The 23,295-nt window shown below is 42.8% G+C and overlaps 1 protein-coding gene across 3 annotated transcripts in view; it reads left to right on the forward strand.

The window, feature by feature from the left end:
* The window catches only part of cadm1a (cell adhesion molecule 1a), a 484,161-nt gene that overhangs the window by 413,372 nt on the left and 47,494 nt on the right, over nt 1-23,295 (forward strand). For all 3 annotated transcript variants that reach the window (XM_080749745.1, XM_080749747.1, XM_080749746.1), the window contains 3 exons: nt 4,271-4,429; nt 13,512-13,608; nt 19,927-20,099. In XM_080749745.1, coding sequence (XP_080605871.1) covers nt 4,271-4,429; nt 13,512-13,608; nt 19,927-20,099 — 429 coding nt within the window. The remainder of the gene's footprint in view (nt 1-4,270; nt 4,430-13,511; nt 13,609-19,926; nt 20,100-23,295) is intronic.

Below are 23,295 nucleotides of genomic sequence, written 5' to 3' on the forward strand. Positions count from 1 at the left end.
GGGAGTTTCAAACGGTGTCTCCTGAACAGATTTATTTTCAACACTGTGGCCATAACATTTCAGTCCAGTTTTCATGTCAATAACTTACATTCAATCAACATTCAAACACATCCCAGTCGCCCGGTACCATGTAATTTGGATTAACAACTATCAGGCTCACAACAAGTTTCTTCAAGTGTCATCATTAAACATAACTGTACGTTTTTTCTTACTCTTCTAATTCAATTGTAGTTAATTATTTAACTATGAACAATATTATCATGATTTATAGTTCTATTTTCTTTTTGGGGGGCATTTTTTTGAGTACCCCCTGCAGTACCTCTGCGTACCCCATTTGAGAAACACTGTTTTAGTTAACCCAACTGTTGAGTTTTCTGTATTAGACTGTATCGTATTTCATTAAATGGAATTGCACCATAAAGTGTATAATCCCTGAATTGTACCGTTATCTCGTGACTCAAAACAAGGCGCATTGTGGCTCTAACTGGCTGTGCCACCAGACGCCCTCTTTCATATATTTTATAATGGAACTCTTAATTTGACCGTCTGAATTATTGATTTCTTTCTGACACGCTTTCAACTTCTCAGTAAAGGTTCATTAAAACAATAGTCTATTACTTTAAAAGTCTTCTTTTTGTTGCTGCAAGTTCTATTCCCTCTTTGCCTCCTCATCTTGTCCCTTGCGTCTGTGACAACACCGTCTAATTGAACCACCCCTGTGAATAGATTCTGTTTATAAAGTGATGGATGCACAGTGGCGGCCAAAGCCAGTTGGCATGCAGACAAAACTTTCATGCCTTCATCAAAGAAAGCCCAGCTTTAGAAGACGCGCACGCACGCACACATGTGCACGCACACACGCACGCACGTATATAAACCTAACCTAAGTTTTCTGAAAAACGGGAGGAAACCTTGTATATCCAAACCTGTTCCTTTTTGAGCGGTGGTCACACCGTCTCCATAGCGTGGCCGTGTGTGTAGGTATGTATGTTTGTGTGTTAGTTTGTTTGTATGTGGGTGGGTCTGTATGTAGCTTCAAGCCTGTGTAGTACCTTTTCTGAAGGGAGGGGCGCTGTTGTCCAGGCCACACACACACACACACACACACACACACACACACACACACACACACACACGCACGCACGCACACACACACACACACACACGGGGGGGGGGGGGGGGGGGCACACACGGGGGGGGGAGAACCACCGCTCAGTTCACACGGGTGTGATTTTTTATTATTATTTTAAAATAATATATATATTTAAAATAGTGAATATATCTACATGTGCACAATGCAAGCCGTTGTGTGCTTGTAGATCTGCTTTTTTTCCACTACTTTTGTGCAACACTCTTGTATGAAGAAGAAAGTCTTTGATTTCCAAAACAGTGATACAAGGTTTCTGTCGGGACAGTGAGGATATATATTGAACACCCTTCATGCAATAGCACTTTCGCAATTTCCTTCGCTATAATGAATTATTTTCCATGCTGATGTGGTCTAGCTAGCTAACATGCTGTTAGATACCAGATGCTAGCTGTTGCTATGGCTGCATATACTTTATATATTTTTCCTTTCCCCCCACTGAACTCCTGAAGCCATACTGTCTTTCTGGTGTCCGGTGTCTCAGTGAGTTCTGTCACTGCAGCAACAAATTGTTTCATTTGCTTTTGGCTGCAGCTCCTTGCCTGGCGGACTCAAGGCTAATTAAATGTCTGCCGAATTTAACTTAATTACCTCAAGGGATAATCAGGCTCTCTTAAATATCATTTAAATGTAAATCCTGCCATCGGTCCTACAATGCAGACCCTATTATCCTTCTATTATCTCTGTCTGTCTGTCTCTCTGTCTCTGTCTCTGTCTCTGTCTCTGTCTCTGTCTCTCTCTCTCTCTCTCTCTCTCTCTCTCTCTCTTCTCATTGTCATTCTGCTTGTGTTGTGATCTATGTAAAACCTGCCTGTCCCAGCACTGATATCTACGCCACTTAAGCTCTGAGTAAAATGAAAGTCATGAAACAATAGGAGATTTGAGCAGCACTCGCTTTATGCTCTGCTTTGGAGAGAGATAGGGAGGGAAGAGGGAGAGAGATGGCTATAGGAGGATGGCACTTCATTGATTGACAGGGGCCAGAGCTGCCATTAGCCTCAAGAAAACCCACAGGGTGGTTTCATTGACCCTGCCCTGGACCCGTGCCCTACCCCAGCAGGACTCTACAAATGGATAAAACAATGACCTCTGTCCAAGATGACTGTACGAATGGACAAAACAACGACCTCTGTCAAAGGAGATAAAGAAAACGACCCTGCTCTTCCCCTGCAGGAAGACTGTACAAATGGACGAATACACCGACCTCCGTCGACTCGTACTCCGGCAGGAATACTCTACAAATGGATAAAACAATGACCCTGCACTGCCCCTGCAGCAAGAAGACTGTACAAATGGAGGAATCAATGACACCGACCAACTCCAGCAGGAGGACTATAAATATATATATACTATATTGTTTTATCTTCCTACCCCGGCAGGAACATAAAACTATGACCCTGCCCTACACCAGCGGGAACATAAAACAGTCGAGACCGTGCCTTACCACTGCAGTAAGACTCTGCAAATGGATAAAACACTGACCCGGTCCTACATGTCCAAACATATCGGAACGAAGGGCTATTTATCTACAGTATGTCTACTGGAAAATGTCACTGAAACAAAATACAGACAGCATTAACTTATAGTCGCATTTCTCCAGTGCAGATAGTTACTCTGTGCCATTTCAAAACTTCACACGTCCTGGCATTTGCAAGACAGTAGATTTTCAGGGGATTTGCAGGACATTGAGCTTGTAGATCATCTATTTTTTGTTATTTTTTATGACCTTCTCTGACTTGGAAGTTACCTATGAAGGTGGATTCTGCTTTTCAGTGGGAATGGAGTGGGTTCTTGCCATTGGCGAGTTTCTGCAATAAAACGCTCCATTCTCCATAACAATTTGAAAGGCAAAACAAGGAAAGAAACTTGTGGAAAAATGCATTTGCAGGACATTTTCAGGAAAAGAGCATTAATTACTGAAGTTGAAGAGGCACATCTGTATGTACTTTATTGACATGACAATAACACAAACCTCAGTAGCCGGCTGTTTAGGAGGCATGTGCATTTACCCTGCATGTACCGCCATGTTGTCTAGCTGTCCTGGTTGTTTTCTTGACGAGTTAGAATGTTCATAATAGTCACAGCAGTGCGTTGGTCTACTCATTGCAGCTTGCGAGGTGTCGCAGTGCAGCTACTAATTGGTGTGGGGAAATGGAGCGGATGCAAGCTTGGGTGGACACACTATACAGCATATCTCCCTTCATAAAGCCTAATATGGGATTTGAAATCACACAGCGGCCCCTGACAGAAGGTCATTTTCAACTGATTCACCTCCTCTGACCGCCCACAAGGACACTCCACACACCTCGCTGGCCTCACTCTGCATATTAATATTACAAGGTTGTGCTGTTATTGCAAGGTCTCATTATGTTCTGCAATCCAATTTAAATTGCGAAGCTTTTGATTGAGCGGGTTTGTTACAAAATGCGCAACAGCAACACAGAGCAACAAAGAGCAACAAAGAAATTCAACAAAATGAATGAGATTAAAGGAGTAGTTCACCCCCAAAATGACTTTTTTTCTATTGATTAGTCATGCCATGGAGAGTAGAGTTCAATAATATTATTTGGTTTTTGTCACATTCCTAAGACAAAAATTTGATTCGAGTAAATTTACCCTCATTGATTCCGGATGGGGACCCGTTTCGAAACGTTTTACAAAAACCCACGATCTTGATAACTTTCATTGTATGGTCTTTTGTACTGTTTGTTAAAGTATGACGTCTGAAAATGCCATAAAATGCACTAAAACACAACAAATTCATAATGGCTTACTTCCTGTTGGGTTTAGGTCATGGCTCCATGAGACTACTTTTTGTAAGTCAGCACATAAGTGTATAACAATGTTCATATAAATGCAGGTGAAACCTTATTGTGAGACGTCAATGTTGAAATGTTGTAGGGCGCGCTATTGAGCCACTAGGCTACTCTTGAGACTGATACATTATTAAAGTTTTCGCCACATGTGATGTCTGTGCACCGAGTATGTTTAAGCGCTCAAAAACGTGATTCATTTGTTATACGAAGAAACGCTTGCATTTCAATAGGTCCTCGCAGCTCGCACTGGTGTGGTGCTATGATATGCGTGTTAATTAAATGTTTCTGTATTTGTTCTTTCTCCCAGGAAAGCCAAAAGTGGAACTCACATATGACAAGATGTACACAGTAACGAGTCGGCTAACGTTCACTGTCAGCAAGGAGGATGATGGCATGCCAGTGTTGTGCATCGTCGACCACCCCGCAGTCAAGGACTTCCAGGCACAGAAGTACCTCGAGGTGCAATGTAAGAAAATGACACATTATACCGCAAACTTGAAAATAACCACAGGACACACAAGTCATTTACTAAGCTACTGTGTACACCTTTTAACTTTACCCTGGAGTTAAAACCATCTAAACCTCCACAAAAGTTTCCTTTTGTACAGTGTACAGTGTACAGTGTACAGTTTACAGTTTACAGTACAGTGTACATTGTTATTGAGTATTGAGTCCTAACCTATGCGAAACTCGCAGCTGTTTGGCATGGCGTGACCACTTAAAGGAGTACTTCACCACCAAAATGAATTTGTTTTCCTATTGATTACTCATGCCATGGAGATTTGAGTTCAATAATATGTTTTTGTATTTGTCACATTCCTAAGACAAAAAAATATATATTATAGTAAATTTACCCCCATTGATTCCTGATGGGGAACCCAAATGCATTAGGGTCCCCATCCGGAGGGTTACATTTATTGTAGTCTCGCGTAGCCAGACAACTATTCCACAATCTCTGAATGCTATATAGAGTCTGGAACAGCAGCTCCCGAACGGCGAGTATCGAAAACGGGCATTAACGTTCAAAAGAATATATTTTAAAATGTCATTTCTGCTAAGCAGCAAGCTAAACATGCTTATATGATTTTTATTTATATAATGATAAATATGTGTGATGTGAGACTGAAACGGAAGTGACGTGGGGGCTTCACTTCCGCTTCATCTCGCACTCACCGTTTCTATTTCCGTCTGCCAGTATGCTGGGAGCATTTGACCAAATCGCGGAGGCAACAGTCTGGCCACGCGAGACTACATTTATTGTAAACAAAGTATTGTCTTTGGAATACAACAAAAAACAAAAGATATTCAATACGTCTCCATGGCGTGAGTAACCAATAGAAAAAAAGTCATTTTGGGGGTGAACTTTTCCAAAAAGAAAAAAAAAAAGAAGAAAATCACCCTTCACTATTCGCCATTCAAGTCAGCTGACCTTTCTTTGATCTCCCCAGAAGTGACATACCTTTTAAAACGTGATGAATTCATAAAGGCTAGCCCAAGAAATCACAACATTCTATAAGCCCTTGCACCCGGCCAGCACGTTTTCTTTGTAAGCTCAAATTGCCTTTTTCTTTGAGTCGTATGGTTTGTCTTGGGTTTATTACTCCATTGTGTGAGATGATCAGTGTTGAAATTGTTGAGTGCAAACTGCACGGGACTTGCTAATGGAGTTCACTCTATAATAGTAAATGGAAAAAGGAAAAAAACAACAACAACAATGCATTGTCAGGGGAGAAAGAAATTAAATAAGCCTGTAATGTTGATGGTCATGAGCAGTGCAAACTGCTCCGCTCCGTTTCCTGCTTGCGTCTCCTTTTACGGTCACTAGTTCATCTGGCCTCCTCGGCACGATGGATAGCTCTGTCTTGAGTGCTTATGAGGTGAGGCACATTATAAAGCAAATAATTCAGTTACCATAATGATAATGGTCCCCTCGCCTACCATAGACTCCATTTCATTCCCAGTTGGACGGCAGTATCTGGATCCGGCAACGAGGTTTGTGTTTCAAGTTCCACCATTGCAACTTCAGACTAAACCAGTGGTTCCCCAACCTTTCAGCTCATGACCCAAAAGAGAAATTAGACATTTGCCCCGGGACCCAAACTAGTGAAAATAGCCGAAGTACAAACTCACCATGCCGCGTTGTGAGCTTGTAGATTGGACAATTTCACTCTTTCTTATTTATTTATTTGTATTTAAGGAATTTCGAACATTTGTTTGCTTGTTATTATAGTATAACATTATTATTATTATTTTAAATGTATCTTTAAATGTAGGAAAAGATTTTTTTTTACTCGAGCCATGACCCATACAGATTGGTCCGTGAACCACAAATGGGTCCAGGCCCACTGTTTTGGAACCAGTGATCTAAAGCGCCTGCGGAACTGTAGCTTTCATGTTCGCTTTCTTGAAAGTGTTGGGTGACATCGCAAGTTGTGAGACGTTTCAGGACAGCGTAGTGCCCAGAGTGGCAATCAGGGACGTGCTGGGCCCCTGATTCAGCCTGGGAAAAAAGAGTTGGAGAGGCCCTCATTGCACGCTATAGAGAGAGATCTCTCTCTATAGCGCTGCTGCTACTCAAAGATTTGCCATTTCGGATCATGACAAGTGACAAGCCAGTGGGCCAATTACATGAGTTATATTTTGTCGTTGTTGGGTGGAAACTTTGTATGTCCAAAACCGTTTGTTTTGTATTTATCATTTAAAAAATGATTTAAACTAGTGAAAACAGCCGATCTACAAGCACACAACGCCTCGCGGTGTGAGGCGTTGTGTGCTTGTAGATCTGCTGTTTTCACTACTTTTGTGCAACAGCCTAGTATGATGAAGCAGGGCTTTGCTTTGCACAATGTACACATTTGAAACTTGGAGATACAAGGTTTCTGCCAGACAGTGACGATTTACTTTGTTGGCCACCCAGCCCCCAAAATGGAACGAAGGCCGACATTTTATTTGTATTTTTTCCTAATGGCCGGCCTGGACCGGCCGGGAATGAACCGGCCGTTCGGGAGTTGGCCCACTTTTCCCAATGGCCAGCACGTCCCTGGTGGCAATATCGAGGCCAGGGCTTGTTGTCTAAATCCACGCGTGCAGACATCTTGGCATGTCGCCCATGTCCATCACAAATATTAAGCACCAGCCAATGACACTTTGTGATTTAGGATAGCCAGACATATAATGTCTGGTGTTGGCAGACATACAGTAGAATTGTGTCCACTGTTGATGATGTTTATGTAATAAGAACATTATTGCTGGGTAAAAAGGCCAACATGCACTGTGACGCAAACTTGCACAGGCACAGTATAATACATTAGGTGTAGCAGGATTGAGTGTGAGAATTATGCATTAAAGCTGCTCAGCAATGGGTCTATCTCAGGGGTTCCCAAACGTTTTTGTCTCAGGGCACCCCATAAATATTTTTTTAATCCGAGGCACCCCTACATTATAATTTTCAGTCCCAGCACCTTATATTTATAGCATATCGTCGTTGTCGGGTGGAAACCTTGTATGTCCAAAACCGTTCGTTTTGTATTTATCATCTACAAAATGTACTAAAGTAGTGAAAACAGCAGATCTACAAGCACACAACGCCTCGCACTGCGAGGCGTTGTGTGCTTGTAGATCGGCTGTTTTCACTAGTTTTGTGCGACAGTCTTGTATGATGAAGCAGGGCTTTGCTTTACCAAAAGACGTACACATTTGAAACTTGGAAATACAAGGTTTCTGCCCGACAGTGACGATATTTTAGTGATTATGTTGCGAGGAAAACATTGAGATAATAGCCATTTTGCTTAGGACTGACTGAAAATAACTTTGTTCTTCAAGTTTAAAATAACACTAAATATTTTTTCATGTGTCCAAATAAATCCCAAATATTATCAAATTATCTCGCAGCACCCCTGGACTGCCGTCGCGGCACCCCAGGGTGCCCCGTCACCCACTTTGAAAACCCCTGCAGTAAGGACACCTTCTTCAATCACACTGGGGTCTTGGTTAGCTCAAGCTTTTCAAATAAAGGCAAACGGGCCATTTAATGGCTGTGGAGATAGAATTGCCCACTTTCAGATCCTTATTTCCTTCAATAATGCTATGAAGGCCACGAGGGGTTTCTTACAAAAGACAAAGACCATTGATGCTCAGATCTTCCTTGTTAGCCAGCCATAGTATTTTAAACTCTGCAATAACACGCCCGATTCACCAATGGTTGAGTATAAAGCATTGGAAGAAACACTGATGCAGCTTTTGTTCCAGAGACTGCTCTGTTCTTTGACCATACAAAAGAGCTTCTGAAAGAGCACTAAGAAGGACTGATGATGATCTCACCATCCTGGATAATATGGTGCTGTAAGACATTAAAATGTAATCTTAACTCCAAGTGACCAACTCACTGTTGTGCTGCCTGGTTTGAAAGCAGTTATACTATCATGTTCCATTAGAAACACTGAATGGATAGGTACACAGACTGCATGTATCTCAATGCAAAGTGATTGAAACACAAATTTGGGCTATATTTTGATTGTCTTAAGCGCCAGTTCTTAGTGGCTAATTCATAATGTACAATATTTGTCTTTGAAACGTAGTGGAGTGGAAGTTATACATATCCCAAGTCTAAAAATCTAAATTGCTTGGGTAAAAGTTTGAGACCGTTCTGCAAATAATAACCAAAACAAGCCCATAACATTTTCAATTCATAAAGTCAGTGTCCTGTACGGGTCCACTTGGTTGCAAGAACAGAGGTCATGAAAATGCAATATAATAATGCAATTTTCTGTGTCATATTGGGCGATAAGGCTACACAAAACACATGCAGGCAGGTAAACAGACAAGATTTCACTTCCAGAAATTGTCAATTTGCCTGTTCGCTGCATGCTTCACGCAATCCGCTTGCCCCAAAATAGGCCCCTATAAGACTTAAAAGTGAGAATTTCACTGTGCACAAACTGTCAGGGAATCAAGCAGACAAGCAAGAATTGCCTGACAATAAGCTCTGGCTTAGCCAACTAGTCATCAGAGAAATATGTCACATTGCCAAACAGATTTTCTTTCAGGTTTTAGGGAACAAAAAATGAGGTCTTTCAGAGAAATTTGAATAGCTTGCCTCCCTTCTATTTTCACTAATTCCGTCCTAGAGACATGCAAATTAGGTTTCATCCTTAAATTTAGTTGTTGTTGTTGTTTTGACTTAAACCGCTTAAAACCCTTATGTCAGTGCCAGACAGTAAGTGTTGTTTGATTTGATTCAGCTAAAAAAAAAGAAAGAAAAAACGTATGGTGGTTAATTATTTGATGTCTTCCATGTATTTTCTGTGGTAAGATCCAGATCTAGCCAGCTGTCTTCAGGTTATGTGGGGTAAAGTCCCGATACAGGATGACACGAGCATGAGCTCATTTCAAGCTAAATGTTGTGGACGTCATGTTACTCCAAACAAAAAAGAGAGAAAGAACGAAAACATGGCAGGAGCTTGAGAGCTGCGGTTTCAGTGTTGTAGAGCTGCTAAGCAGACTGTCCATCACAGTGATTGGAGGAGGTGTAGAGGTTGAATGATGTCAAACATCAGCCAGTCATGATAATGGACGAGCCAAAGGTTGTTTCTGACAGAGCTAAAAGGTCAGTGGACAGCATGTCAAGACCAGTGAACTGTTGACAAACTGTTCCTCTGAAAAGAGACAAAATGAGACCGTAATGGGGAAACCATACACACAGTGGCGTCAGTTCAGCAAAAGCTAGGGTATGGCAAAGATGGGAGTCCTAATGGAAAAGAGGCATTACATTTTGTATAACACAGTTATATTGTGAAAATAGCAGATCTACTTTTTTTTTTTTAAACTAGTTTTGTCAGTTTTTTACACAGGTTTCTACGGTTTCTTGGGCTGGAATGCTTGTTCAAGTGCAGCTAAACTTGGCATGTTAGTAAACTTGCCACAATTAACAATAATGCATTGCACCTGTGCAGCTGACCTGCGGAACCTGGGAATATACCATGTTGTCAAGATGGGGAGAATACAAGTGTGGAGAATATAATTATAATACCTTGTTAAAGTGACCATTTTGTTACCTTTTGCATTTGTAGTTATTTTACTGTAATTTAACAACATAATAACCAGCACAGATAGACAAAGAGACATTCATGGATTTATATTAAAAAATCACACCCGTGTGAACTGAGCGGTGGTCGTGGAGGCTGCGCAACAGCAAAACAATTATATATATACCTGTATATATATATAATAAAAAATATTAAAACAATATTAAACAAAATATTAATAATAAAATGCATGTCACTCAGGCCGCCACTGGTATCCATCCTGTGTGTGTGTGTGTGTGTGTGTGTGTGTGTGTGTGTGTGTGTGTGTGTGTGTGTGTGTGTGTGTGTGTGTGTGTGTGTGTGTGTGTGTGTGTGTGTGTCTGGCCTGAACAACAGCGCCCCTCCCTTAACATGTGTGGTCAAAAAGGTACTGTAGGCTACATACAGACAGACAGACAGACACGGAGACAGACAGACATACCCACACACACGGCCACGTATAGGAGCGTTGTGACCACCGCTCAAAAAGTAACATTTATTTCCCCCCCTGTACCCAGGGTATGGCATCTGCATACCCCTGCCATACCCAATTGACGCCTCTGCATACACAACCACATACAGTACCTCCCATCTTTAACAGGTTGAATTTACGTCCCCTTACATGTACATCATTTACATACATGACCTGCTTTTCCACATAATTTGATGTATACCATGCATGATGTTCATTGTTATTATCATCATCATCCCAGGGTACCTAGCAAGACATATTAATTAAGTCAAACATTATAATCTATCTTTAAGATGTATGATAGCCGATAGCACTTCCAGAAGACAACGGGGAGACATTATACAGTGAAGGAATAGCAGCACCTACTGTCAAATCAAGATTCACTCAATTACTTCTTTTTTTCTTTTTCATTTTCCAACCGTCTAATATTCTCTATTTTAGTTTTCCGCCAGCCTTTTCAGGCATACGCTTTGTACCACTTCACTGGATAGTGTCATTATACAGAGATCTTGTAGTTAGACATACTAGTGGCAAAGCAGCAGTGAAGAGAGTTGAGGCAATCACAGAATAGGTTCTGGAATTACATGAAAAATACTAAACAAAGTCTGGAGAAAAAAGTGCAGTGAATCAAACAGGTAATTTGACATTTAGTTTACAATAGCTATGTTAACTCCACTTTGTCGAACAAGTCAGCTTTACGATTAGTTTTTTTCCCCCCACCCACAGTCAAAGTAAGGTTGTGTTCCAAAGGCATAGCTCCCAGCAACATGCATTAATCATTAGTCTGTGTGTTGGCATCGCTATTTTCTATCATTATTCTGTGACACGTTCGCCACAAAGGATCCGTTCCAGGGAGAACTCATGGTGGTTGTGATTGTTAGAGGCAGGGGCGTCACACCAAATTCTGGGCCCTGGGTACAAGGATTCACTGTGGGCCCCCCATGAATGTTAACTATTGAAAAATAGCAGATATACAAGCTCACAGCGCGGCACCGAGTGCCGCGCTGCAAGCTTGTAGATCTGCTATTTTTGAAAAATTGTGAAAATGTGTGCAAGAAACCCATGTTTCCATGTCAGTGATGCTCAAACTTTTTCATGTGAAGGACCCCCAAAATGATATGAATTTGGCCACGGACCCCCATCTCAAAATATTTAGTTCCAGGGACCACCCCGGAAGCAAAATTTGAGTTACAAATGTTCGCTTAAAAAAATACATATTCAAAGATTTGCACACATTTTCACGACTTTTCAAAAATAGCAGATCTACAAGCTTGCCGCGCTGTGAGCTTGTATATCTGCTATTTTTTCAATAGCTAAAGTTACTAGGGCCCCTCCACCTTTGGCCCTAGTAACTCAGTCCCACTTTCCTACCCCTTGTGACGCCCCTGGTTAGAGGTGATATGAATGTTCACTACTGAGGATATATTCCAGGACAGACTCGTGGTTGTTGGGATTGTTCTTAATGATGTTTTAAAAGGCATGTATCAATTTCTCTTGGGGACAAATTCTCTATTATTATCTGCGCTGGGCAAAACTGAAAGCCTGCTGACAAATGCTTTACAGTTTACAATTTACAGTTTAGGCATTTAGCAGACACTTTTAATCCAAAGCGACTTACAATAAGCAGATAACATCACAATAATAAACAAGATAATATGTCAGTACATCATCAACAATATAACAAATGCAAATGTATATCTAGAAAAAACACAATATAATCAAAGTTCTAAAAACCTAAAAACAAAAACAAATGCTAACTAGCTTCATGTATGGTCATTGATTTTTCTGTAGTGCTAAGGGTTTAGGTGGAGTCTGAAAAGGTGAGTCTTCAGTCCACGGCGAAAGCTAGCGAGTGAGTCCGTTGTTCTAAGTGCGACAGGGAGTTTATTCCACAACTTGGGGGCCAGGAGGGCAAACTGTCTCGGACGAGTGGATTTTTGCCCTGGAGTTTTTAGCGAGGGTTCTGTCAGCATCCCTGTGTTAGCTGATCTAAGTGAACGGGTGGGGGTGTAGGGGTTGATCAGGTTTTGGAGGTATGGAGGAGCCATACCTTTGGCTGCTTTGAAGGTCAGCATCAATGCTTTGACTGCAACCTCTATATTGTGTTGACATTTTATCATTTAACCTTAAAATGCACACTTTTACATACAGTACAGTACGATAAATTTTATAAGGTTGTTTGGCTGAATTTAACTCACTTAGCGCCGGTCGACTCCTAGATCGACTATGTCATTATGGACGTCCCTGCCGATCGACTTTAATCAACTTTTATATAAAAGCATTGTTTAAGCTTTTATTTGGGTTAATAGACAGAGCAAATCGGTTTCCTTACCTTCAGCTGGTAAAAACACGAGACCGTGAAAAAAAAGGATACGATTATGACGCCACCGCTAAACCAGGCCTTCCTGTTTACAATAGCATCTGCTAGCCGTTAGGCTCAATGCAAACCATCCGACCCTTACGCAGCTTCACTAGGTCAGATTTTGATTCGGAAATGTTCTGTGTGGCGTCTGTATACGATCCGTTTCCCAGACCGATGGTGGTTTTAGACGATCAAGCACGAATTGAACAGGTTGAGCACAGATGGCGGGCCGCGGATCTCCCATTGTGATTCAATGGAGCGACGTCACTTTCCCATCCTTTAATCATGGTTTAAACATGGTTTCTTCTGAAGGTTTTAGTGTTACGATGGCGCACTCTAGTGGTCTTCTTGTGGTGGTTTATCATCATGGCTTTGAAAACAATGAAATTATACCCTATCATGTTGATAAAATATAGCTATTTCCTGGCGTTATTAGCGCACATCCATATTTTAAGTTGGCTGGGAATATTAATGAAAAAGGGCTAGCATTTATTTTCCTGGACCATGAAATAACTATATTGGTATTTATTTATTTGTTTGTACACATTATTAGTAAATATCAACAACCCTCTCTCTCTCTCTCTCTCTCTCTCTCTCTCTCTCTCTCTCTCTCTCTCTCTCTCTCTCTCTCTCATTCTTCTGATTCTTCCAGACAAACCAGAGGTGAAGATCATGGTGGAGTTTCCACAGGGTCTGACCAGGGAAGGCGAAAATCTAGAACTGACATGTCAAGCTAAAGGCAAACCCCAGTAAGGCACGCACACACACACACACACACACACACACACACACACACACACACACACACACACACACACACACACACACACACACACACACACACACACACACACACACACACACACACACACACACACATCGAGACGCCCACAGGTGCACCTCTACAGGGCAATTAGATATATTGTATGAATAGGGAGAGAATACAAGTGTGAGCTCACATGCACATTCAATCAATACTCTACTGTGTGCTGTGCACATACCTTCAGAGAATGTCTGCGTATGAATATTTATCAATTCTTCAATTCCTCAAAACCTGACTCCCAAAGAGAGATGGGAAGCTCCGTCTTGTTACAATAACGGTTCATTAGCATTCTAGGGCGTGTGCACTGTTTGCTAGCGTATGTGATGTTAATGCATTCCAAGCACTCAGGTGGCGCACTGGTATATTGCCTGCCCACCACGTGAAGGTTGTGGGTTTGAATCCAGCGTGGTGCATGTGACTTTGTTGAGTGTCAACATGACGATGGCCACTATACCACCTTCACTCCAGAGGGCCACATTGCATATTATGTCCTACTTTGTCAATCTTGTAACTCAAACAACAGAAGCAAAAATACCAGATCTACAAGCTCAAAACCCATCGTGCTGCGATGCGTTTTGAGCTTGTAGATCACCTATTTTTGCTTCTTTTGAATTGGAATACTGAAATGCATTTAGTTATACACTCATGTTAACTTCATGAACCTAAATACAAATAGGCCTACATTGGACATTAAAAAATGACATTTTAATACTACTATGCTAGGCATTAAGCTACTAATATAGACTGACGGAATTAAAGCAGGTCATGTTTGGAATTGTAACAGCTGAAATCAATAATATATCGGTATTCCAGTATTAACCTGCGGGTCACATTAAGTGAAGGTGGGGGCCGCATGTGGCCCCCGGGCCGCCAGTTGCCCATGTATGGCCTACACAAACACAACTGGCCCGTGTTCGGGAAAGGGAAGCCGGACGGGGAGGAGGATATTTGTCACTGCATGTAAGCCTACGGGCTGGGGCGGTATCTGTCAGCAGGGAGGAGCAGAGTGAAGGCACTACGTCCTCCCGGTGGGGGCTCCTCACTGACAGGTGAGTCAGTAGGATACAACAGTACGTCCTCCCGGTGGGGGCTCCTCACTGACATGTGAGTCAGTAGGATACAACAGTACGTCCTCCCGGTGGGGACTCCTCACTGGCAGGTGAGTCAGTTGGATACAACAGTACGTCCTCCCGATAGGTTAGTCAGTTGGATACAACATTACGTCCTCCCGGTGGGGGCTCCTCACTGGCAGGTGAGTCAGTAGGATACAACAGTACGTCCTCCCGGTGGGGGCTCCTCACTGGCAGGTGAGTCAGTAGGATACAACAGTACGTCCTCGCGGTGGGGGCTCCTCACTGGCAGGTGAGTCAGTTGGATACAACAGTACGTCCTCCCGGTGGGGGCTCCTCACTGGCAGGTGAGTCAGTAGGATACACCAGTACGTCCTCCCGGTGGGGGCTCCTCACTGGCAGTTGAGTCAGTAGGATACAACAGTATGTCCTCCCGGTGGATGCTCCTCACTGGCAGGTGAGTCAGTAGGATACAACAGTACGTCCTCCCGGTGGGGGCTCCTCACTGGCAGGTGAGTCAGTAGGATACAACAGTACGTCCTCCCGGTGGGGGCTCCTCACTGGCAGGTGAGTCATTTGGATACCACAGTACGTCCTCCCGGTGGGGGCTCCTCACTGGCAGGTGAGTCAGTAGGATACAACAATACGTCCTCCCAGTGGGGGCTCCTCACTGATAGGTGAGTCAGTAGGATACAACAGTACATCCTCACGGTGGGGGCTCCTCACTAGCAGTTGAGTCAGTAGGATACAACAGTACGTCCTCCCGGTGGGGGCTCCTCACTAGCAGCTGAGTCAGTAGGATACAACAGTACGTCCTCCCGGTGGGGGCTCCTCACTGGCAGGTGAGTCAGTAGGATACAACAGTACGTCCTCCCGGTGGGGGCTCCTCACTGGCAGGTGAGTCAGTAGGATACAACAGTACGTCCTCCCGGTGGGGGCTCCTCACTGGCAGGTGAGTCAGTATAGGATACAACAGTACGTCCTCCCGGTGGGGGCTCCTCACTGGCAGGTGAGTCAGTAGGATACTACAGCAGTGACAACACATAACTGTGTGTGTGGGGAGGAATCAATCTATACTATAATTTTGCGAATGTCTGAGTGAGTGTCTGTCACAGCGTTTCTCCTCAGTGGCTGGAGCAATTGATCTGAAATCGCATCACCATTAGCATATAACTGTGAAGCCCGTTTGTCACTTTCACAAATCATATGCTGTATTTTAGCATTTATATGGTGTAACTACTATTCTGCATCTAGCATGAGGCATATCTATTCTGCATCTAGCATGGGGCAACATGTTTAACCAGCTCTGTGTGTGTGTGTGTGCGTGTGTGTGTGTGTGCGTGTGTGTGTGTGTGCGTGTGTGTGTGTGTGTGTGTGTGTGTGTGTGTGTGTGTGTGTGTGTGTGTGTGTGTGTGTGTGTGTGTAGGTGGGTGGGGGGGGGGGGGGGGGGGGGGTGTTGGCTGGCCCTCTTTCAGATGTTGTCATGTAGATCGGTACACAGTATCTCTGTAGCCTTTAAACGAAACGGGTATTTCTTACATTGATGCTCCTACATATTATCATGCAAGCACCAGAAAGTTACTTTCCATCCCTCATATACTGTGTGCACAGTGCACACCCCATAACCCACACACTGCACATCATTTCGGAGCTCATATCTTTGAACGGGTAAGGACTAGTTAACTTAATTGGGGAGAATAGGTATGTAAAAAAAATAAAAATAATAATAAATAAAATAATGCATTGCAGGAAAGCACAATGGAAAGTTGAATTCAATGGCCATAGTTAACCCAACTCTGAATTCCTATTCCCAGATTAAAGTCAGATTGGCAAAAGTCTGATTCTGTGTGGTTTTCAAATCAAAACCAATCTGATCCCAAATCTCTCAAAGTCATACTGTGAGAGACATCGGGGTGCCAGTGTCTCACCTCCAACTTCTCTATCTAAAAGCCTTTTATTTGGACAATGGAGGTGCATGACAAACTGGAACAAAAATACCATGCTCTCTCTTATGATTGATGCACGCACACGCACGGACGCACGCACGCACCTGTGTTGTTTTTGACAGCAAATTTTGATTTAGTTTTAGTCATAGTCTTTTGAATAAAATGTCTTTTAGTTTTAGTCATAATTTAGTCACCCGAACAGTTTTAGTTTTAGTCTTATTTTAGTCGACTAAATATCATAAGATTTATTTTGGCAGGCCTTGATGGCATCGTAATGACTGATTTTACACTTGGTTGCGTGTTGAAAATAGCCGAGCTTGTAGATCGGCTATTTTCAGCGGGCAACACCTGAGAGCAACCAAACATAAAATGACTGTCTTCCCCACTAGTCCCCCCCTAACGTTTTAGTCTAGTTTGTATTTTGTTGACAAAATTGTCAATATATTTAGTCTTAGTTTTAGTCATCATAGTTTAGTTTTTATTTAGTTTTTGTCAGTGAAAAAAGCAAACCTTTTTCGTCATAGTTTTAGTCGACGAAATCAACACTGGCACGCACGCACGCACGCACGCACGCACGCACGCACGCACGCACACACACACACACACACACACCCTTTATCTCTTTTTCTTTCAGTCTCTTTAACTCAAGATACCTTACATCCATCACACTGCAGTTTGCATACTGTACTTGTTGTGCCATGGACACAAGCACTCATTCACTCCCTCTCTCTCTCTCTCTCTCTCTCTCTCTCTCTCTCTCTCTCTCTCTCTCTCTCTCTCTCTCTCTCTCTCTCTCTCTCTCTCTCTCTATGTCCCTCTCTGTCTCTCTCCCTCCGTATTCATTTTATAAAGATGAAAACACAATCAATACAGAGAGCAGGGAATTGGAAGTCATTTTCATTAGAGCTGGTGAGAGTTGTGCAGTCATTACCAGCAGACAGCGCAGGCTGCCCCGGCTGCATTCTGGCCATTTGTATTCTAGACGGCCGCCCTTCCACTCTCCTTGCAGCAGTCCCCATCCCCCAGACACACACACACGCAGGCACGTGCACAAATAGACATCAAAGGGGGGCCCTTTTATCCATATGCAAAGAAGTGCCCTCTCCAGACCATGAATGCAGTTTTTACTAAGGTGAAAGAAATGCTAATGCTGCCTTCTTTCCATGCCATACCTGAAGGCAGCATTAAAGAGAATTGCCTTGCCCAAACCCTCCTGAACTTGAATGCAACGTACACCCTATGTTGAATGAATTGCCCTCTGCGTTAAAATCAAGCATCAAAAATAGACGGCCTCCAAGCTCACAACGCGTTGCAGTGCGACACGTTGTGAGCTTGGAGGCTGTCTATTTTCGATAGTTTCACCAAAAGGCTTAGAAAGTTCAGCCCCTGCCTCTCTAACATTCTTTGCGCACACGCGCGCACACGCACGCACACACACACACACGCACGCACGCACGCACGCACGCACGCACGCACGCACGCACGCACGCACGCACGCACGCACGCACGCACGCACGCACGCACGCACGCACGCACGCACACACACACACACACACAGAAGTGGAGAAGTGGAGACACACACACACAGAGTGTGTGTGTGTCTCCACTGTCTCTGTTTGTCTTCTCTCTCCTGCTCTCTTTCCGTCGTATGAGAGCAAAATTCCCTCTTTATTCTTATTTGTATACATTGGGTATTGTAATTTGCTGCTTTACTTTACTTTCTTATCTACTATCTACGACGGTGCTTGTTAATGAACATTCAATTCACGTACAATAATTCGATCAATTGAACACCATCTCATGTAAACGTGACCGGATTTAGCTAGAAGCTCATTCCTGTCCGTGGTCCCACATATATTGTATTCTACTTCCTTTCTTTATCTCCTCTCTCGCTGTCACTCGCTCGCTCTCACGTTCTTCTTTCTTTCATTTCCGTGCCCAGAAATCTTTTTCAGGGGAGGGAAACAATACGTTTAAACTCCTACCCAGAACGTGGCAGCAAAGAGAGACCATGGCACAGGCTCAAGGGAAATAACAGTGAGCTGGTATTGTGGCTGTTGAAAGTTGCGGGGGGGCCAAATAAGAGGTGTTGTGTCCTTGTTTCCTTGTCGCCTCTCCCTCGGCAGTGTGCACGGCAGTGTGCACTGTGCACGGCAGTGTGCACGGCAGTGTGCACGGCAGTGTGCACAACAGTGTGCACGGCTCTACAGGCTCATTGTCACAGACTCCTGCCGAGTCAGAGAGGTGGCAGAGACTGCCAATGAGTGTGCATCCTCCTACGCTGTGACACATGCACCTACACGAGCACACACACTCGTGCATGTGAGCGAGCGTTTGCACACTGTCAGTCGACGAGGAATCATCCATTAAAATGTCGCTGTTACAGGATTTACATGAGAGAAGCCCAGAGATTGAAATACAGTTTTTAATGCCTTTTTTTGCCATCATCTGAAAACCTCCATTCCATTGTGCCGATTCTCTCATCCTTTCATACACAGGTCCTCACATGTGCCGGCAAGTAAATGCATTCTGATTCTCACCTATTTTGTGTTGTCAGAATTAGGCTACGTATACAACGGAACCAACAGTCATCGTGCTTCAAAAATTAATGAAACAACAAATGCACCCGAGGGTGTAAAAACCCTAACAAACCAACATCTGTTGTTCTACAGTGGATTTCTCAGTTGTGACTTTCACCATTGACCTTTCTGACCTGGTGACCGTAGTCATCTCTTCAGTCTACTCATCGTTCCTTCAAAGTGTCATGATAAACAACTGATCCATTATCAAGGTATCTTATTAACAAACATATACACCAAGAAACGTTTCTACTACCGCGACATGAGGCGGGACTACAGCTGCAATGACGCAATCGCCGTTGTGGTCCAAATGTTAAGTCCACCCCTTTTACTGAGCGCTTTGGTTCCCATGGCGACGCATCTACGCAGCAGACGTTGTAGATGCTACGTGGAAAGGGAGCTTCTGGCGTTGTACAGACGGCTGCGACGACGGCAGGTTTATCTATTGAGCGCTGATCATTTGCGGTTACTGTTGTCATTTGCCGTAGCCGTCAAAAGCTTAAATAGCTTATTGTGTGTGTGAATGGGTGAATTATACACAATCCCTGTAAAGCGCCTTGGATAAAGGCGTTATATAAATGCACCATTTACCATTTATTTACCATTTATCACCATATCACCCACCCCTACTTTTCACCTTCCCTCTCAGGCCACAGCGGATCAACTGGGTGAAGGTGGACGACGACGTTCCGTCCCACGCCGTCATCACAGGCAGTGACCTGTACATCGAGAACCTCAACAAGTCCTACAACGGGACGTACCGGTGCCTGGCCGCCAACGCCGTGGGCGAGTCCTACGACGACTACGTCCTCTACGTTTATGGTACGTTTCATCAGGGCTTCAGGGACGGCCTGGAGCGTCTCCTCCCCGTTTACTTTCTCACCATGCATTTAAAAAGTATTTATGTCATATTGTTTATGTCCCAAAAACGTTTTTCAAAAGGTTTGAGGCTAAATTACCACTCCTGAATAGAGAGCCTCTCTCATTTTTGAATGGCTCTCAGAGCATTTAAAAAAGAAAAAAAAGAAAAAGAAAATCTTCAAAAACGGCCGTCGCTGACGTCAGCGACGGCAGCAAATCTGGACAGCCTGTTTTGCGAACCAGAGAAAGAAACAACGGTCAGAAATGGGACTTTGTGAGGATAGAAGGTGCTAGTGGGACCCCAAAAAAAGGTTTTAAAATAGGAAAAGTGAAATTTCATAGTGTATCACCTTTAACCTCTTGAACCCCATTGCCCCCGCCGGCGGGGGCAAAAGGTGTTGACCTCTGAACAGCTGTCAATAAATGTCAATAAATCAATAGAGACCAAATAAAAGTACAATTTCATTGTTGATTATTGTTACAGTGGTCCTACAGTATAGTAATCAGCTGCCATTGTACTTTTCATCCATACATTACTCATATTACAGTATTATTACTACTTATTGTTACTCGTTTTTATCATTTTTCACCCTATACTTTAACATTACTAATATTACAGCACTACTCTCACTAAAACATCTGTAGAGTTTAAATAGTTTGGAATATATTCATACAATTTTGCCTATCAATTGATGACACCTTGGTGAACAATTTCTCTATTCAATATTTATGTTTTAAATGAGGTCTTGAGGCTCATTCACTATTCAGAAGGCAAATTTTCCATAGGCGGAGGTCTTTTTCAATCCTCTTTTCCTAGCTAAATAATCACAGCAGGACAATTTGGTAAGAGAAATGTGATGTTTTACACTGCATTTGTGAATTTTCAGGGGTTTGCTGACATTTGGTGGGACAAGATTAGCCACAATCATTGTAGTTTTGTGTCCACAACTGTTCCAATTTGGGCATACATTTTAGGCGGATTTTTCCCCTGGACCCCCCTGGGGCTTAAGAGGTAGGACTACTTTGGGGTTCATATTTTAGATTATTTTAGTCATTAGAGAAAAGAAAAGATGAGTGTTAAAATGTTTCCATTTACTTCTTTCTATCGTTTTAGTGATTTTAACGATTTTGATTTGCATGCCCAGGTTGGGCGCATGCATGCGTGCAAGTGGCTAAATATGTCTTTTTAGACACAATAAGCCCATTCCCAAGATGCACCGCAATCTTGAAACGCAGCATAGTTGCAGCGTGGTTTGCAGTCAGACGTGACTCTCATAAGGGCAAGAGTACGTATAATGTAGATCAGTGATGGACAACTTTAATGATGGAGAGGGCCAATTTATTTCCACACCCACTCCAGAGGGCCACATTGCATACTATCGGGCAGTTATCTCGTATTTTAACTTTTTTCGTAAATGAATGCCCTACTCTGTCATTCTGTGTCACAAAAAAGTAGCAAAAATTGCCAATCTACAAGCTCAAAATGCGTTGCAGTGTTTTGAGCTTGTAGATCTGCTATTTCTGAATTGGAATCTTGAATAATGTTTTGCTATTGTTTAATTGGAATTCGGAAAAGTAACATTTTAATTTAATTTCAATTTTTGCATTTAGTTATACTTATGTTAACATTATGAACTTAAATACAAATACAGTACCATTCGACATAAAAACATATATTTTTTAAATACTTGTCATTAAGCTACTGTACCAATACCGACTGAAGTAATTAAAGCGGGTCATGTTTGTATGTTTGGAATTGGAACAGCTGAAATCAATAATATATCAGTATTCCGATATTAACCTAGCATGTGGCCCTCAGGCCGCCAGTTGTCCATGTATGATGTAGATGGTTGAACTGCTGTGTAACAAGCTAATGTTGATTACCGTACGCTTCCTTCTGCTTGCGGGTTTGTGTAGAAGGAAGCGTGACATTTTGACATCTTCTGGTGCGGCTGGGCCTTAAGTTGATATTTGTTATTCACTAACTCATTATAATTTCTGCTCATTATGGTCATCGCTACTACCACCATGCTATTATTGCGATATTAAGGTCAAGTATTGTGATTTTGTAGATCTTTATAGAAAGTGTCTCTTACATTCCTAGAATACTTTGAATGCATAATATATCAGTTCCAAAGTCAGGAAGGTTAAGTGTGCGCGCGCGTGCGTGTGTGCGTGGGACGTGTGTATGAAATGTGACAAGAAACCTGAGCAAATTATAATTTATGTACTTTAATAACATTTCCCTTTACTCGCAAACCAACCCCCTGACTGTAGCTGTGGAGGGTTATAGCCTAGGCCAGGGGTCTTCAACGTTTTCAGGCCAAGGACCCCTTAGCTGAGAGGGAGATAAAGCAGGGACCCCCTCTACATATTGTGTAAAATTGTGTCGCAGATTTTCATCGACCTTTTTTGACAGCACTGTCATCAGTCTATGTTGGATTCGTGTTAATGTGTTTTTCTCTTTTTCAGACATTTAACAACTTAAATCGTTGATCGTTTACTAAATTTGACCTTTCACTCTGTACTTGGTCTGCTTTTTTTTTTACCTCTACACCAAACCTATTTGCCAAAAATAGCCGATCTACAAGCTTGTAGATCTGCTATTTTTGGCTAAAGTTCTCCTCAGAATAGGGATGCCGAGGGTTCAAGTTCATTTAAAAGAATGATCCTATCACACAAAGATTTGGTGGCCCAGAGCAGTAACTCTGAGGACCCCCTAGAGGTCCCGGACCCCCTGTTGAAGACCCCTGGCCTAGGTCATAAACTCATAATTGATAACATTTTAAACACACAGTGCATACAGTACATAAAATACAGTGCCTCCACATATCCTTCCTTCCATCAGCCATCATAACTCCTTCCTCTGTCTCTCCTTGGCCCTCTGTTCATCTCAAACACTGTATTTTCCTCCCCGGTTCCCTCCGTCCCCCAGCATCATCCAATTACGCTCTGATACCACTGATACCAATAACATTTGCTCCCAAAGCAGGACATTATGCTCTAATGCGTTCATTTTCCCAAGCCAAAATGACTTTCTCATATCATTTCTACTGGCTCCCGGGTCCAAGGAGGAATTATTATTTTTTTGGCTGCTGTTTTCGGAAAGGATTTCACAAAGAAAAAAGAGGCCTAAGTGGATTTGCCAAATAGGTGA

This window comes from Nannobrachium achirus (assembly GCF_963921795.1).
Source record: "Nannobrachium achirus genome assembly, chromosome: 19".
NCBI classification, from domain to species: Eukaryota; Metazoa; Chordata; class Actinopteri; order Myctophiformes; family Myctophidae; genus Nannobrachium; species Nannobrachium achirus.